We start from the raw sequence: 17,599 nt of genomic DNA on the forward strand, positions 1-17,599 counted from the left end.
GGCCAGGAAACCTGAAGATTATGGGAGAAATTTTTTAAAAAAGTGAAAAAGAAAAAACCTGCTGGGTTTATCCTGAAATCTGATTCAATCTGTAAAAGTCATGTGGGTGATCAGCTTGCGAAGAGGAAGCATTAAACAATTGATAAAACTCCATGAACTTCCATAAAAATTGTGCAGAAAGAGTTGGATAATATAATTTGCCATGCCCATTTGCCTATTTCTTTCTTTTTTTTTTTGAATGCATTTGATTGGCTATTTCATGCTAAATGGATTGGGCTTGTTTTTATAAATGAGTCAATTTAAATCAAATTTCAAATATAATTTAAATGTTAATTCGTTAATTTCAAATTAGAGCTCTTTATAATTTAATTCAGATTAAGTCTAACATAATTAGAAGCTTCATTCTGCACATGGGTTTTGAATAAAATTAAGATTCAACATGAGTTTTGACCTATTGGCTTGGACTTGTTAAAAAATGGACAACAAGCCAAGCAATGAACCAACTTTTCAAATCTTCAAAGGCATAGACTTGGGAATTTATCTATTTATTTTGAAAATAAGAAAAAGTAAAAAAAGGTTCCCAAAGAGTCAACAAAAATTCTTTTGAAATTTCTAAATAATATAAAATTGGATAATTAATCAAAATTCTCTTGTTATAATAGATAATATTATATATAATTCTTAATTATCAAAACTTTAGGCTAATGTTTGATTCAATTAGGGTCAAACCCAATCAAGGACCTATTTAAGTTTGATTTGAATTCAAAATAATTAATTCGAGATTGATAAATCGAGATTTAATTTCAATAAAATAAGGTTACTTTAGATTCGATTTAAATCGATTCAAATTTTAATATTCAAATCAAATTATTTTATAAAAATAAATTCAATTTTAATTTAAAATCAATTTGATTAATCCAAACTTGATCAAACCGGATATAATCCAACCCCTTTGGGGAGCAATACCTTAAACTTTGAATGGCACTTGAAAAGTCCATTTCAAGTATCTTGGTTTATTATTCATAAAGAAATGGGCCACAATGTATGGCCCATGAGCTACCTATGTAAGCCCAAATAATTGATTTGGAGTGTTTAATTATTTAGTAATAATATAAATATTTATAATAAGTGTTAATTTGAGTACAAAATAATATATTATTAGGTCAATTAAATTTATTGAATCAAGACTAATTTATTCAAATTTGAGCCTACAAAAGAATTTTGGACTCAAGCTTTGGGACTACCTATTTAGGCCTCCAATTTTATGCTCAAACCTATCCACTAATTTTGTTCAGGCTTTGGGCCTATTTCAGACCCATTCTATAATTTTAAAAATCTACAAATGTACTCATACAATCTTGTACAAGTTTGAAAACTCGACAAATATATCTTAGTGCACAATGAATTTTCGAACTTTATTAGGCCTCGAGTTTGAATAGCTTTTGTTCAAGTTTGAACCTAATAATTTCATTGACAACTTTTTTTTTTTTCAAATCTATGCCCATTGAGGCCCAATTTCTGTTTAGTCTAAAACTGAATATTTTAGGTCAAACACTTGTTCAACCCAATTAATAGATTTATATATGTATTTTATTATTTTATTTTTAATTTAAAATTATTCAATTATATAATAATACACCATTGTATCATTACTGTTACTCATTTATTACCCTAATTAATAAACATAGGAACAAGAAAAAAATGATATGAAATATATACGAGTATAATAAGAAAAATGATAAAAAAATGTTTGTAAAAGACATGATCATATCATTCGAATACAAAAAATATATAGAATGCGTATATACAAGTTTAATATGATACATTATTAATAATATATTTTTAAAAAATGTGGTAATATCATCCACATATTAGCATTTTTCATATATCTCTCGATTAAAATTAATATAACAATTTAAATGTAAAATATTTTATTGACTATTAAACCGAATATAACATAATATAAAATCAAGATTCAATCATAAAAAAAAAAATATCATTTCATAAATTTTTTATTAAATATAAAATATGTAATTGATTTTTAAAAATATTTTAAATTATCATTTTATGAATTTTTTAAAATTAAAATCATCACCAAATTATTATTATTTATTGAGGTTCGAGCTAAAACAATTAAACTTACCTTTTTGGAAAATTTCAAAGATGAAGGGTGGAGTCTGAAATTCATGTTTTTAACTAAGCAGTTTTATTACGTACCAATATAAATTTATAATAATTTATTACTAAAATTACATATTTTAATAAAATTATATGTATTTATTTTAAATATATAAATATATATACGGTTTATATATATTATCATATAATTAAGTGATTTTAAATTAAAAAAAATTAACATTTAATTATATGATAATATATATAAAATTATATATACAAAATGAGTACATATAATATTATCTTTATATATTTTCCCGGTTGAAACCTTTTTCTTAATTTCCAAGTATAAAAAGAAAAGCTGACATGGCAATTGTTTTACCTATCGTGTCACTCAGCTACTGGCTGTGATTTACAATATCTGAACAGCAGTAAGCGAAAGTCATAAATTAAAAATGAATAATCTCACCTCTATCTCACAAAAAATCGTTACTGTATATTAAAAAGTCAGTCGAAAATATCCAAAAATCTTTTGAGGTTTCAATGGCGTCGACGACGAGCTCAGTCACCGCTCAGATTTCTAATCTTCAATGGAAGAAGCCTTTCCTTTCTTCACTGCATCCCGGTAAAACACTGTCTCTCTCTTCTGTGTTTTTTTTAAAATCTTTTTATTCAGTAAGGTGAAAGTTATGGTTTTTTTTGTTGTGGAATTTGGCTGAGAGTGAGAAACCTTTGTTGTAAAAGTGTTGCAAAATGGGAACTTTTGATGGGTTTGGACGTTTCTTTTGGGGAAGTTTTGTATTTTTGGTTACCCATTTGAATATTTTAAATGTTTTATGTTTGGTTTTTATCTATTTAGTTATGCAGAATTGTGACTTTTTATGTTGAGTTTTGTTGAAAGTGATGAAATTTCGTTGTAAGAGGGTGAAATATGGGAATTTTTGCTGGTTTTTGTGTGTACATTTGGGGAATGATTGTTTTGCAAATCACCCATTTGAATATATATTGTGTTTGGGTTTTATTTATTTTTTCAATTATTGATGCAAAAGTTATGAATTATTGTATTGAGTTTGGTTGGAAGCGAGGAGTTTTTGTGTCTAAACTGTGACAAAAAGGAAAATTTAGATGGGTAATGGGTTTTGAAGTATGCATTTTGGAATGATTAAATCTCTAAGTATCGGTGTGGTCCACGGGATATGTTTTTAGATATGAAGTGAAATTCTTTGTTTCGTTGTTCGTTTTCAGGGCAGTGAGCCAGTTGTGGAGTTACAAAGTTTGCATTTTTGTATGGTTTTTTGAGGAAAGATTTTTTTTTTTGGTCCTATGGATTTGTCTCTGTTGATTATTTGTTTCATGAAATGGGTTAAGAAGGTTTGACCTGGCCATTTACTGATCAACTTGTGCTACTAAGATAATGTATGATATGATTTGTAATTCGGTTGTACTTTGGTGTTGTATATTAGTGATTATTATTTTTAATCTATAAGTGGGAAGAATTAGTTATGTGATGTTCTTACAATGCTACTTCCAGGTAACCTAAGTTTATCGGGAAATTTAGCTAGCAAGGAAGTCTATTCATGGTCTTGTCTGCAGACACCTGGGCGTAACATTAGATCTCTCCGCGTGAATGGTCTCTTTGGAGGGAAGAAGGACAATAGCGATAAGAGTGAGGATACGCCTTCAAAGGTTAATTTTGTTAAATTTTTCATCCAATTTGATATTTTTGCTAAATTTATGTGTGCTCCTTTTGCTGGTTGGAATGATTTGTATGGCATATGTGGAAAAAAATCAAAGATGCATATTGCACGGATTTTGGTCAATTATATATTTTTTCTATCACCCTTATTTCAAGCAACGTTGTTTAAGTATAGATTATGCTGTAAGAAAAATACTGCTTCACTATGATTTATTTTACTCAAACTGCTTTGAGTTATTCTCCTTAATATATTGATGTCTCTAAGTTGTTAACTGAGATTTTTGTTGTAATGCATTTGACTTTAATGTTTGATTTAGAAATATTTCTTTGCTCTCTTTTGTGTTGTGTATTTATTTGCATGATAGATTCTGTTGTTACTCTTTGAGAATAACATTTTTTTTTAATTACTCTTTGATTTTAGGCAGGAATTCTTGGAAATATGCAGAATCTTTATGAGACAGTGAAAAAGGCACAAATGGTTGTCCAAGTCGAGGCTGTGCGGGTGCAGAAAGAACTGGCTGCGTATGTTGTTACTAAATACATTTTCCTCTGAATTTATAGTTTCATTTGGCTGGTATAAACTCCATGTTTTTGTTATGTATTACAGAGCGGAGTTTGATGGTTATTGTGAAGGTGAACTAATTAAGGTATGTTAGCCTCTCTCTCTCTCATCTTTGGTGCTGTGTAGTTCCATTACTAATTTTGCTTTGTTTAAAATTCTCAGAAGCACTTTTGCGTATGTACTTTTGAAACCTTGGGTTCACTTTACCTTGTCTTTTAATTTCATTCTCCATGCAACTTGAAGGTACCATTAAGTCCTCTTTTTTGTAGGTAGCTTTGGAAACAAACTAGAAAGAAAAGAGTACTATTTAGCAAAAAGTAGTAGTTCTTGTTGATGTCATTAGTTTATATTTTAGTTACGACACTACTATTACTTTCAGATGGTACAGAAATATCTGTTGCAATTGTCAATTGCTTTTTATCTTTTTCAATTTCCATCTCGAGAATTATATTGCCATGATAATACTATGCATTAATGACAGAAAAGAGAGGAAACTACCATGAAAATTAAAATATTTCAGTTTATGTTAAACTTGGAATAAGTTTTCAACTTATTTTTTTCTTTTAGGTAACATTATCTGGCAATCAGCAGCCAGTACGCACAGAGATCACTGAGGCTGCTATGGAATTAGGTCCAGAGGTGAATACATAAAATTTACTCAATCATTTATAGGTTTTAGTAGACCAAGTTTTTCGTTTATCATTGTCTTATCACTCATTAAAAGCATGTATGGCTATAATCTTATGTGTCTATGAGCTGAGAGAACATGATTTCTTTACACGCATTATATCTGCAATATGTGTCCGTAGTGGTTAAATGCTTTAGCTGAAAAGAAACTTTTGAGCAACATGCTTGAATCTTGGATAAGGTATCCATTATTGTAAACTCACATGATAAAATTACAATATGGAAGCTTGTGGATGAGATAATAATATGTCAAGGTGTATGCATCTAAACAATACACTGCATTCTTTAAAGTGGTTAATACTGTTGCATGAAGCTCCCCACTTAAGAAAATGGGCTGCTGATTTCTGATAAGTGTGGGAACTACTTATGGTTGTTGTAAGCGGTGAAGTTTTAAGGAGACCATTATTTTTATGTTATTCTTTCATATGCAGAAACTTTCACTATTAGTCACTGAGGCATACAAAGATGCACACCAGAAGAGTGTTCAGGTTCGAATTTTTGGACTTTTATGATGATGAATCAAATTGCACGCTTTTTTGTTACTGAACTAATCATCGAGCTTTCTGACTTTTTCAGGCCATGAAAGAAAGAATGAGTGATCTTGCACAGAGCTTAGGAATGCCACAAGGCTTAAGTGAGGGATTAAAGTAAAGAGTGTTTCTTACTTTTGTATCTGAGCTGAGTTTCAAATTTTGTATACAGACCAGGCTGAAGTGATAATTTCTACAGTGATTGTGACGTTTACATTCAGTTTCATGTTGTACTGGCATAAATTTTGTAAAGTAGAACTATTTGGAACTTGTCTTTTCTTTGTAGCCAAAAAGTTTTAGATGTTGCACTGATCAATTGAACTGTGCAGTACAACTTTGAACCCAGTTGGAAATGTGTGTTGACTACTTTGTTTCCAGAGATTTAAGCAGATAAGTTGTTTCCTTCATGTTAGTGATTCATTTGTTGTTTATAGGCAGACCATTTTTGTTTTCAATTGAGGGGACTGCTGTTTTGTGTCAATTTTACAAGGAAAAGTAGTAAAGGAAAGGTGAAAAGAACCTTGGGGGAGTGAAATAGAGCATGAAACTCTGAGCTCCTTAGCAGTGGGAGAAGACCAGGGCTTTGACTGTGTCTGTCAAAGAATGAGCCTGGCAACTCATAAGCAGTGGCTTGGTTGAGGGCACCATTTGAAATTGTTTGTGAACCATTATTATGATAATGTAGAAGTGAAACAATCTTACCATAGGATGGACAATTGCTTTATTGTCACATATTCCACCTTTTTATTTCAAATATGCAGATTTTATGTTAGGATGTGAAATTTAGAATGCTTTATATTCACTGTGATTGATGAAGGAGATAGATTTAGCTCATAATATGCCTGATAACAAATTGCAAGAGAGATGCAGGCAAGAGGCTATTTTGCTTAACAGAAAAGATCTTAGATCTCTCTTCTGCTGCTTCCTGCTATAACACAACAAATTTAAGGTGTCTCAATAATACAAATACTAATTTGAATGAATCATTGCTACTCTAGTGGCTTCACCCATAATTTTTATAGGGAAGTTCTGCAATAAATTGTAGTTATCTTCTCCAGGAAATGCGTCATGACTTTGGCAATTCCTTTCCTGCTAAAAATGATTTGAAAAGAATGTAAGCTCTCTTGGGTTGAAATAGTGGAACTTCATGGCCTGCTCCTCTGACTGTAGCAAATGTAAGCCCTTGGTAAACTTCTGTCCAGCCTCCAACCTGTCAAACATATTTGATTTTATGCTGATTCTAGCTTATCTTTATAGAAAGACAGAAAAGTCTTTCAATGGGACAAAACGGAGCAAGTGAGCCTAGCCTAGTATTGTTTGGTTCAAGCTCAATTTGATTTCTAGCTCAAGCATGAGAGAGAAAGTGAGGATTCAAGCTCAGCTCTCTAGAAATTAACTTACATGTTTAGCAATTACTAATATATTCGAAGTTTAGGAGTGCAAATATAAGATTTTAAATTTTTAAATTTTTGAGGGTTTGTTTATATTATACTTGAGCTGAGCCATGATCTCATGAGCTCTCCGAATTGAGTAATAGTGAGCTTGAGCTTGCTTAACAATAAGCGAGCAGCTCGATTTGTTTGCAACCTTGATTCCAAACAATTGGGGTGCATAAAGTCATTGCCCAAGACCTAAACAAGTCAGTCAGGTCTCATGCTACTTCTATGGCTGTGCAATCTTTCAATAGAAGTATCTGTGCTTATTGAACATGTTGAATTTACCTGGCTGCCTGAATACCAAGGATACCATGGAGTTTTGATTGGCAGATTGAGATGGCCAAGGGAAAACCTTGTGGCTGTCACTGGAACCACTGAATCTGTGTCTCCACTGCATTTGAGAAAAAGAACAAAATTGGTGTTTCTCTTAGAGAGAGTATGATTAATCACATAGTATTGGATCGTCTCATATCAGTTCGGAAAGAACTAAAACTAAGAGTGAGGAAAAGTCTTATCTCTTGAGTTAGCTTTTAGCATATAAAAGGTTTAATAGTACTTAACAATGGTATTAGAATTTAGTTGTAACTTCATCCTAGAGTGATCAATTGATGTGAAAGTCTAACTAGTAGCTCGTTGTTCTTTTGGGTGGTTGGTTGTGACATATAGTTTAATTGATGGGTTGTTGGTGTATAAGTTTGAGGTTGAGCTAATTTTGGGATGGAAAAGACCAATACCCAAAAAATTCTCTTGAAATTTACCTGAAAACCCAGATTCTGAGACCAGTTTTAATCAGCTCTGTGTATGTTGGCAACATAGAATCTTCAGAATCCTTCCAATTACTAATAAGAACATCACTGCCAACAACAAACAAAAAAAAATCACAACAAAATCACAAAACTCTTAACAAAAACACATATCTTCATACGAAAGTTCTTAAAAAATACCTGCAGGCTGTCCATTTGTATGGAATTCCTGTAATATTAGCATGCAGTGCCTTCTGGACATCCGGACGATTATAGTACTTTTCTGCATAATTCTCAGTACAAGGATCATATCCAGAAACCCATCTCCGCAAAAGAGTATTTTTCAGCCTCAAAGGCCTTGTTGTTTGATTAGGAAGTTGCATACAAAATGGTGTATAAATGCTGTACTGATCTATGTCTCCGAATTCATGATATATTGCATAATTTACAGCAGTGTCACATTCCTTAGAGCTCTTCTCTGCTGTGAAGTTACAATATTTGAGGATCAATTTATATGTTTGATCGGAAATCATTGAATGTGTCCACCAGTATGAAACCGTTCCAATGCTGTCATGGTAGCTGTCTGTAACAGCATTTCCTACCTGCATACATAAACCATTTCAATTTCTCCTTGCATATGAGTGAATTCTTTTGGATTTGAACGTTGTGTCAGACCAGATCGATGTTAAACTTACAATGAAGCCTTTCAGATTGATGACGGGGCGTGAATTGGATTTATTATGATCGATGATTTTCTTGGCCAACTGGGGAACATAGTGCCCTGGAAACAATATAGCAGAAAGTCTAGTTCTTGATGATTATGTAAGAGGTAGATGGAAAATGTTAATCTTAATTGTTTGTGTTCCTTGTGCACCTGCATAACTTTCCCCAGCAATGTAAAATTCTCTGTATTTGTATTGTGGAAATCTGGACATCCATCTGATGAGAAATATCAGAGCATCCTGAGCTGTGTCACAAATCAGCCACCATAACTAGGATCAATTGAAATTAAAATAATGACTTTGTATGTGTAGTGTTAATTTGTATGATAGCTGTTATTATTTTCTCAATATTTTCAAATTCGGACTAGACTTTGATCTAGTCAAGTTGGACTAACGGTGGACTGTTCGATCAGCACTAGGGGTGAAACAAGTTTGAGCTTAAAGGTTTTATTTACATTCTTGGGCTTGGGTGGTGTCTGGTTCACCAAGCTTGTGAGTTTAGAAAAGTTTGATTCAAATTGACTAAACAACGTTATTTTTTACTAATACATATTAAATTGACATCATTTCAGTTTTTTGAATGATTTTAGCTTAGCAATGTAGCCAAACTTAAGCTTGGCTCTCCTTAACCTGAACTAAGCTAGAACTGGCTTAAAGGAAACTCAATTTTTTCAAGTTGAGCCGAACTCATATTGGCTCAAACTCGACCTTAGCTTGACTCGAATCTACCCTTAGACACTATTCCCTCAAAAATTTTCATTTTCCTTGCAAGACAATTGCAAAATAAATTTTACTAAGTCATGTTGATGTCAAGATTGTTGAGCCGGGCCCAACATGGTTAGCTAGGTTCAACTGCGGTTCAATGGTTTAAACAGAACTTCACCCAGACTGGATTGGTTATTGGATCCTTAGTTGAACCAGCTGGTCCGGTCCAGATTTTGAAGCCATGAATATAAGCATCAGCGTTGAAGTGATACCTGTACGCTTGTCACCAGAATCTTTAAGATCGGAGGTTGTATTTGTGTAGGAGTATCCAACTCCAGCAGGTGATTCAAGGAAGAGAAGATTTGCTTCTGAAAATGTTCCTCAAATGTTATGTGACATAGAAAAAAAAATTTAATTTAATAAATCTGAAGTTCTTAATTACCTGTATTCCAGGAATAATTATTGAGATAAAGAGATGAACCAGTTCTGTTAATCCTGAAAGGTCCTATTTCTTCCGAGGCTCCATAGGCCACTGATGAACAACCGGGCCCTGCACAACATTTACTCTTAATCATAAGATAAAAAGAAAAAGAGTAATACTATGCATAAACAATGTACACAATTTTATGTACAACTAATGATATATCGTCATATGATTGAATAATACTTTTCTGTAAAAGATTAATACTTCATACACAAATAAATAAGGGATTTATCCTTTTTTTTTTTTAATTGAAGGTAGGAAACAAATACAATTACGATGGTTTGTTTTGTTTGATTTTGGAAGTACAATGATTAGTTTAATTGTTTCAATAAAAATTAGTAAATAATTAGTCTCTTAATAAGAAAACCTAAAAATTTAACTAAATGATCAAGATGAATCGAAGTAGTTGAGATTTGTTGTGCGATGAATCTAAACGAAGTATGATGATTCGTCGCATGATGAATCTTTGATGACATTGCTTCGAGTCATCGCCTTCATGGTCGTGTCTTTGTCTTGGAGGTGGGAGAGAGCACCAACAAATGAGAGGTCAACTAGAAGAATGATTGTCAAAGAAATAAGGGAAATGAATGAAACCCTAAGGGAAAAAAATAATTTTTCAAATATTTAGGTTAAGGAAAATTGTTAATTTTTTAAACTAAATAAAAAAATAAGATAAAATTTTAGTTTTTTAATATTATTAGTTAAAAGACCTTTTTATCTTTGTAGTTAACAATAAGTTTTAATAGAAGTTAAATGATAGAAGAGTATTTAAATTTTTAAAACTTTATAACAAGAGTTTGAGAATAAACCAAATCTTGGGTGGGAATAAGTTTTTTGGCCTAAAAAAACATGAAACTCAGGTTCTTTCGGTTTAAAGTGGGTCTGAGACAAGATGATGGCTAGACAAAGAGCTTTAGAACAAAACACGCAAGAGAGTGGCCCAGATAAATTCGTCCATTTGCTGCCTCACAAGTGGAAGTAGGGCAGGATTTAATTCAAATTGGGTTTGAATAAGGTCCCACCCAAAAATAAGACAAATCTAAAATAATTTGTTTGAGGTCGATTTTGAATCAATTGGTTGGTTGAGGTTTGAACTTGGTTTGGTTATGAAAAATAAGTATAATCCTTTGTTTATGTTTGACACTTTTGATCTCAGTTTGAATTCAAATTTAAATAAAACAAATTGAATCCAACCCGGGTGAGAGTTGACCCATCATATACACAATTTTCATAGTGGAGCAGAAGTTTAGTGAATAATTGCAGAGATTGCAAGGAATGAATGACTTACTGTTGCTATTGCTGGGTCTACTGTGTTGCACAGACAAAGACGTTGGATTTAATTTTAATAATTGTAAAATTTTTAAAAGAAATTCCAATTCGGCTACTTGTCAAAGTGATTAAACTATGAGGCCAAAAATTGGTCTTATTTGAATCAAGTAAGACTATAGGTCCAAATTGATTCGATTAGTTCAATTTGAATTTGAAAATCATAATATGAAGTACACAAATAAAGAGTTCATTTTCTTTATTTAAACTAGCAATAAATAGTGGTCAACTACTCTTGTATAGGCAACTACATGTTCAGTTTTTTTTAAATTTTTTTTAGGCTAAAAAAATATTTCCCACTCAGGTTTTAACTCAATCTAAAAAATATACCTATGATAGATGAAAAATTCAAATACTCACCAATCTCCAAACTTCCGTTAAAATTACCATTAAATATAAAGGCAAAATCATTATTTAACAATAATATTAAAAAATATATAATTTTATTTTTTTCTCTCTCAAGTTTTAAAAATTAACATGTCACCCTCATATCTCAACATTGAAAAATGACTTTTTCCCCCCAAATCCTTAGGTTTTTTCTTCACACCTTCAGCCATCGGTGATCATTGGTGGCCGGAGGCTCCGAACTTTGTCGGATGATGCTCATCGTCCAAAGATCTGGACGACAAAACACCATCCTTGTACGACACTTGCTGTTTTGATCGGGTGATGAAGCGTCATCTCATCCAAATATAGACAATGAAGAGTCATCCAAGGATGACACTCATTGTCCATAGGTCATCCTCTGAAAGATGACGTCTTCATCCATTGTAGGGCCATTGTTCGTCAAAGGAAGTGGTTGAATTTCAGGTTTGGTATTCTAGGGGGAAAAGTGAATTTTTCAAAATTTAATTCTGGAAGAAATTATTAATTTTCCAAACCAAAGAGGAAAAATGAGATATAATTTTAATTATTTTAATATTACTAGTAAAATAATGATTTTACCTCTAACCATAATGTAAAATTCATGGGTGTGTCCTAACGGACTAAAACTTAGGTGGGTATTTGGGTTTTTCATTTATTGCGGGTATATATTTATCATTTCACCAAAACTTGCATGGGGAATAGTCCTTTGGCCTTATTTTTATATCACAAATTAGGCAAGACATTTCAAACTGTTTAGCTAAACATATTGGTCAATTAATTATTACTAACTTATAAGTTTCGCAATAATGGAAAATAAAGGACATCAATTATTCATGCAAGCGTGGCAACAATATCTATTATTGATTTATTTATGTGGTTGCTATCATTCACACTATGTGATAAGTGAAAACATCCAAATTTGCTTAAACGAATACAAAAGTTAGATGAAACTATTGGGCACTATTATAGTATAGGGTTAGGTTTAAATCAAGTTAAGTTAAGTTTGAATAAGGGTTAGCTTGAATTCAAAAAATTTAGTTGAGGCTATCTAGCTTAAGTTTGGCTCGTTAAAGCCAAAATACCAAACCAAATTGAATCGAACCTAAACTGACTTTATTATGACATTCGCCTCCTTTTCATGAATAACACAACACGTTAATGTTTTGATAAAATTAAAAAAATAATTAATTAACTTATTTTGCTCTTAAAAGATTATTTGAAGGACAAAGATGAAGTTACCTAAGTAAGAGGATATGAGTTAAAGATCAAATTGTTGATATATCTGATATTAAAATTGTAGGACTTGTTACTAAACCTGAAGTTTTCTCTAGTTTAATCCGTTCAAACCCAAAATAATTATTCAACTCAAATACAAGTTCTTTGATATGAGATGTGTCACTGTGTCAAGCTTCTATGCTATAATTATTTCTTTATTGATTTTCAAATCTAATTATCTCCTCCATTTCTGGGTCACACCAAAGAGTCAATTACAACCTCACAACAAGCATCATCATCATCAGCACCATCATTTTTGTCTCAGCGAATGCGCATGCTTCAAAGCAAAATTTATCTTCTTCACTCTTTTTTTTTTTTTTTTTATTCTCTCTGCATGAATATCTCGAGTCAACTTGTGGACAGTTCAATTTTGCTGCAAAAGTTGGTGGCTTTTGGAATTTTACTTCTTATAATTTCAAGAAAACTCATCATTTCTACATGCATACAGGAGCAAAGTGAGGGAGAAAGGGACAAAATTGTGCAGAAGAAAAAGCAAGGTTGCTTTTTTTTTTTTTGGAGGTAATGGGATTGGGTTGATGTTCTAAGCGGAGAATAACGAAATGAAACGACGTCAGTTATGGAAGGAGAGAAGGAAAAGAACCCTAAAAAAGATAGAGATAGACAGAAATCACGAGGCCCCATGTGGGTTTATTTTTGTTGCTACGTAACAGCCTTTACCACACCTTAGTCTCATTCTCTATTCTCTAGTTTGAGGGTGACCTTGGGTGAATTTCAGCATCTTAATTTGTAGGGAAAGGCACTAACTTGTGTAAGAATTCGCAACCACTTTGTCTCTAAGAAGTCACCTATACGAATTTTGTTGCCAGAATAGTCGGTAGAGGGGTAGAGTTTAACATCCAAAGCAGATCCCACATTAACAAAATATGCGAGAAATACTGGAATGTATACACATCATAAATTGCTTTGAAATGATAATACAAGGTTAATTAAATAATTTATGAACTCCTAAATTGTCTAGATATATTTTAATTTACAAAATCTAATATCTTAAACCATAATGAATTGTGAGTCTAAAAACAAATAATATCTTAATTCATAATGAACTGTGTGTTTAAAATGAACAATATCTTTATAATCAACCGACTATTTGAATATGAATGTTACACAAAAGCCAACACCCCAAACCAGTAACTAGCTTGGGCTTAACTGATGGAGAGTCGTTTCAGGTTAATATAATAATTCTTTAACAACTACATTCATTATAATGCGAGAGACAATCATAGGATATTGAAAAGATATTGACTCCGCTATACCTAATTCTCCCGTTCGTTTAACTTAACTTCCACCTATATAGTGTAGGCTTAGAAATTGATGTGGACAGAATAAGCTAGTGAGAGTATCTTCCTCCATAATTTTTTTTTCCATTAATGATTTTATTGTCAATAAATTTGGGTTTCTTAAACATAATTAAATGCCAAAAGAGAAAATGAATACCTATATGATAAGAATATTTTGTGGAACAAGTGGGGCTGATGCATGCATGTTTCATTCATTAGCAGCGTGAGTTAGGCAGAGATATATCTCCAAAACCAAACAAAGTACAGGCATTGATTGCAAGGAAAATAAATGAAACAGATCTTTCTGAAATGGTTAAAAATTTTCTGGGTATGATTTTAATATGGGAAATGATTCATAGCTTCTACTTAGCACTATTCAGCAAGATTTTCAAAATAGAAATTTGATGCATGAACTTGAATCTTTTTACAGAATTTTAAATGAATAAAACTGACCTCCATTGAGCCAAAGAACAAGAGGCTTCTTCTCCGGAGTGGCGGTGGCTTCTGTAAGCCAGTAAAAGAGAGCTCTTCCATGGCTGTCATGGACTGTTACATAGCCTGAAAACTGTCGAAACTTAACTGGTGGCTGTCCAGGAAGAGCTGAGATTCGATCTAGCTCTTGCTGCTTAGTGCTCAAAGCAGCAATGGCAGTGATTGAAGTGAAGAAAACCAGGGAAAATTTTGTTAAGAAGAGAAAATATTCTTTCAGAAATGCCATCTCTCTCTCTCTCTCTCTCTCTCTTTGTCTTACTCTCCTTCTTCTTCTTCGGCTATTTATTTTCTACAGCTGTGTGCTGATCTTAGCTGAGCTTATTAATGCCTACAACAATATGGGAGTTTTTGATGCCATAATTATAGGTCAATTTTTATTTGTTTAGATAGAGTAGAGATGACTTAATTTCAAGCCTAATTTTGCTACAATATTTTACTTCTACTGTAAATTTTCTACCGGTGCAAGGACAGCTAGACTGGACCCATTTTTTTCAAATTTTCTTCTCTTGTGTTTGTACTTGATCAAAGACAACGTGAATTCTCGATCAAATCTTGGTCAAAAACTCAGAAAAAAAAAATCAAAGATTAATGCATCACAAAGCCCCTCTCTTCCATAGCAGTTACTGTAATTTTCTTTCTAGACAAATATACTTAGGGGGTAGATTCAAGTTGAGGTAAATTTGAATTTGGGTGAACTCAAACTCAACTTTATTTGAAAGAGTTTAAACTTGAGCTCGACTTGGCTTGAGAGGAAATGGGCTTAAGTTTGGTTTGAGTTCGACTATATTATCAAGTCAAGATCGAGTTGTGCTTGGTCAGTTTGGTAGTATAGCCAAATTAAAATCTATTAAAACAATAATGTTTAGATGTGTATTGGTTAAAATGATATCGTTTTAGTTAATTTAGATCAAACTTTTCCAACTCACAAGTTTGACGAGATGAACATCTCTAAGCTCAAACTTGACGGGACAAAATTTTTAAATTTAGGCTCGCAATTCAGTTGAATCTAGCCCTACACTTGGTGGAGCTTGGAGCTCAACCACCCATTTCGGTCAGAGCCTGACCATCAACTCCATAAACCATGAGAAGATTAACTCAACAATCCGCTGTTAGGTCTCCCTCTTTAATACCGGTATATCATAAGGCATTGGTTTATACACTCAAGTTCATTAATAGGAGTGTAAAGTCAAAATTGATCCTCTGATTTCATACTCGAGATTTTACGGCTTATAAATAATATGTAAAGGATATGCATATAAACAAGTTTTTTTTTTTTGTGAAAAACACATTTTAGTTATTTTATTAAAAGCATATGAAAAATGTTTCTTGAACCTATTTTCAAACAAAATTGGAAAACATTTTTAATTACATGAAAGCCTTTTTGATAACATCAAAAACACTATCCAAATCAAAGTATATGTATTTGGGTTCTCAATACGACTGGCTAAATTTAAAAAAAGTAGGTAAATTAGAGACACTATTGTCAAATCTTCATAATAATAAGCTTGAAAATCTTTTAGGGCAAGATGAAACAGGGGTTCTAGGTGGCCATTATTTCTCGAGATAAGTTCAAGAACTTTAAGCCTGTTTCTCTGTGGTCCTCTACATAAAATATGACCTTTCTGTCATCAAGTTTGAGTGGGAAAGATAAAGGACATCCAAGTAAAAGGGTATGTATTTAAAACGCATATTAAGATCAACAATAAAATTATGTATATATATTTTTTAGTACACAAATGAGTATATAAATAATATATCATGATATGATTGGATGATTTCGAATTAATTATATCCAATCACGTGATGTTATATCATGCGTATATCTATTTGTGTATTTAGAAGTGTGTATACATAACATTATTTGAAAATCAAACTTTTAATTTATCTGACACAATAGTTATGAGAAAATCACTAGACTCATAAATTTTTTTGTTTGGTTTGATCAGTTTCCGATAATGTCAAAAAATTAATTTCCAACTAAATGGAAAATATAATTTCACTCAAATAAGAGTTATTAGTTAATAAAATAATTTTTTTAAAAAAATATTAATTGATGTGGGGTAGTGACTCTTGTGAAGTCGATCGGCTATTGTCATTGCCATTGGCCAACATCTTCATTTTGATACCTTTAAACATTGCATGAGACAATTATTAGGTGCTCATATATACGTCAATAACAAGTCCTTTTCATCTATTTAATTTTCGCATAAAACAAACAACAAACTTCAACTACAAATGCAACTTTCATTTAATTGATTTTCTAAAATTTGATTTTGACCAATTTTTTCAAACTCCAATCGAGTGCTTCCCCAATCAAAAGGATTGACAGGTCAGCCAATCGAACCTATGACATTGACATTAACAATATATAATTGAATTATATATATATATATATATATATATATATATATATATATATATATATATATATATATATATATATATAAAACTAAATTAATCCAAGAAAAAAAAAATTTGGTTTGATGACAGAATTACCACTGTTCAAACATATTCTAGTTTAAGTTTCTATTATTTTTCTTCTAATATCTAATTCAATATAGATAGACTGTGAAATAAAAATCGATTCGAATATTAACAATTGTAAAATTTTGCCTACTTTGTTATATCAATAAGATAATTCAACAATATCATATTGACCACTAATTCTTATTTGAACCCGCTTAGTTTAGTCTATGTTTTAAAATTTTGATTTTGACCGTTGGATCATGTTTTTTTAAAATAATTTTATTTTTAGCTCAATTCAAAGAAATTGTATTAATTGGCTTTTATATATCTATGATCATTTCTTAATAAGCAAAACAACTGTTTCCTGAAAGCATATCATAAAAATTCTTCACATTTTTCTAACCAAATAATTAAAGAAATTTTCGTAAAAACTTTATTATAATAAATTCCTTTTTATAATTTTACTTTCATAAGCTTTATTCTAATCGAATAAGTTGAATCAAATGATAATAATATTTCTTGCACAAACGGGTAAAAACAAGTTGATATGATATGATATAATTGAATAATTTTAAATTTAAGATAAAGTAAGTAATTAAATCATCTAATTATCTGACGATATGTCAACTTACTTATATTAATTAATATCTATCATTTGTAATTATATATACATAAATAATACTATATGTATCTATT

General features: G+C 31.4%; 2 protein-coding genes across 2 annotated transcripts; one reads left to right on the forward strand and one right to left on the reverse strand.

The window, feature by feature from the left end:
- Positions 1 to 2,586: 2,586 nt before the first annotated feature.
- Positions 2,587 to 5,935, forward strand: LOC123201052 (nucleoid-associated protein At4g30620, chloroplastic-like). The gene is made up of 7 exons (XM_044616507.1): positions 2,587 to 2,740; positions 3,647 to 3,801; positions 4,233 to 4,333; positions 4,419 to 4,458; positions 4,941 to 5,012; positions 5,492 to 5,548; positions 5,637 to 5,935. Exons 1-7 carry the CDS (start codon positions 2,659 to 2,661, stop codon positions 5,709 to 5,711), a joined length of 582 nt encoding a protein of 193 aa, XP_044472442.1. The 5' UTR covers positions 2,587 to 2,658; the 3' UTR covers positions 5,712 to 5,935.
- Positions 5,936 to 6,436: 501 nt separating this feature from the next.
- LOC123201051 (serine carboxypeptidase 24-like) lies at positions 6,437 to 14,780 on the reverse strand. The gene is made up of 9 exons (XM_044616506.1): positions 14,399 to 14,780; positions 9,639 to 9,746; positions 9,469 to 9,564; positions 8,644 to 8,736; positions 8,465 to 8,550; positions 7,971 to 8,371; positions 7,785 to 7,880; positions 7,312 to 7,417; positions 6,437 to 6,800 (listed from the first exon to the last, which is right to left on the reverse strand). The coding sequence occupies exons 1-9, from the start codon at positions 14,661 to 14,663 to the stop codon at positions 6,657 to 6,659; spliced, it is 1,395 nt and encodes a 464-aa protein (XP_044472441.1). The 5' UTR covers positions 14,664 to 14,780; the 3' UTR covers positions 6,437 to 6,656.
- Between the last annotated feature and the right edge of the window lie 2,819 nt (positions 14,781 to 17,599).

This window comes from Mangifera indica, chromosome 17, assembly GCF_011075055.1.
Source record: "Mangifera indica cultivar Alphonso chromosome 17, CATAS_Mindica_2.1, whole genome shotgun sequence".
Classification (NCBI taxonomy): Eukaryota; Viridiplantae; Streptophyta; class Magnoliopsida; order Sapindales; family Anacardiaceae; genus Mangifera; species Mangifera indica.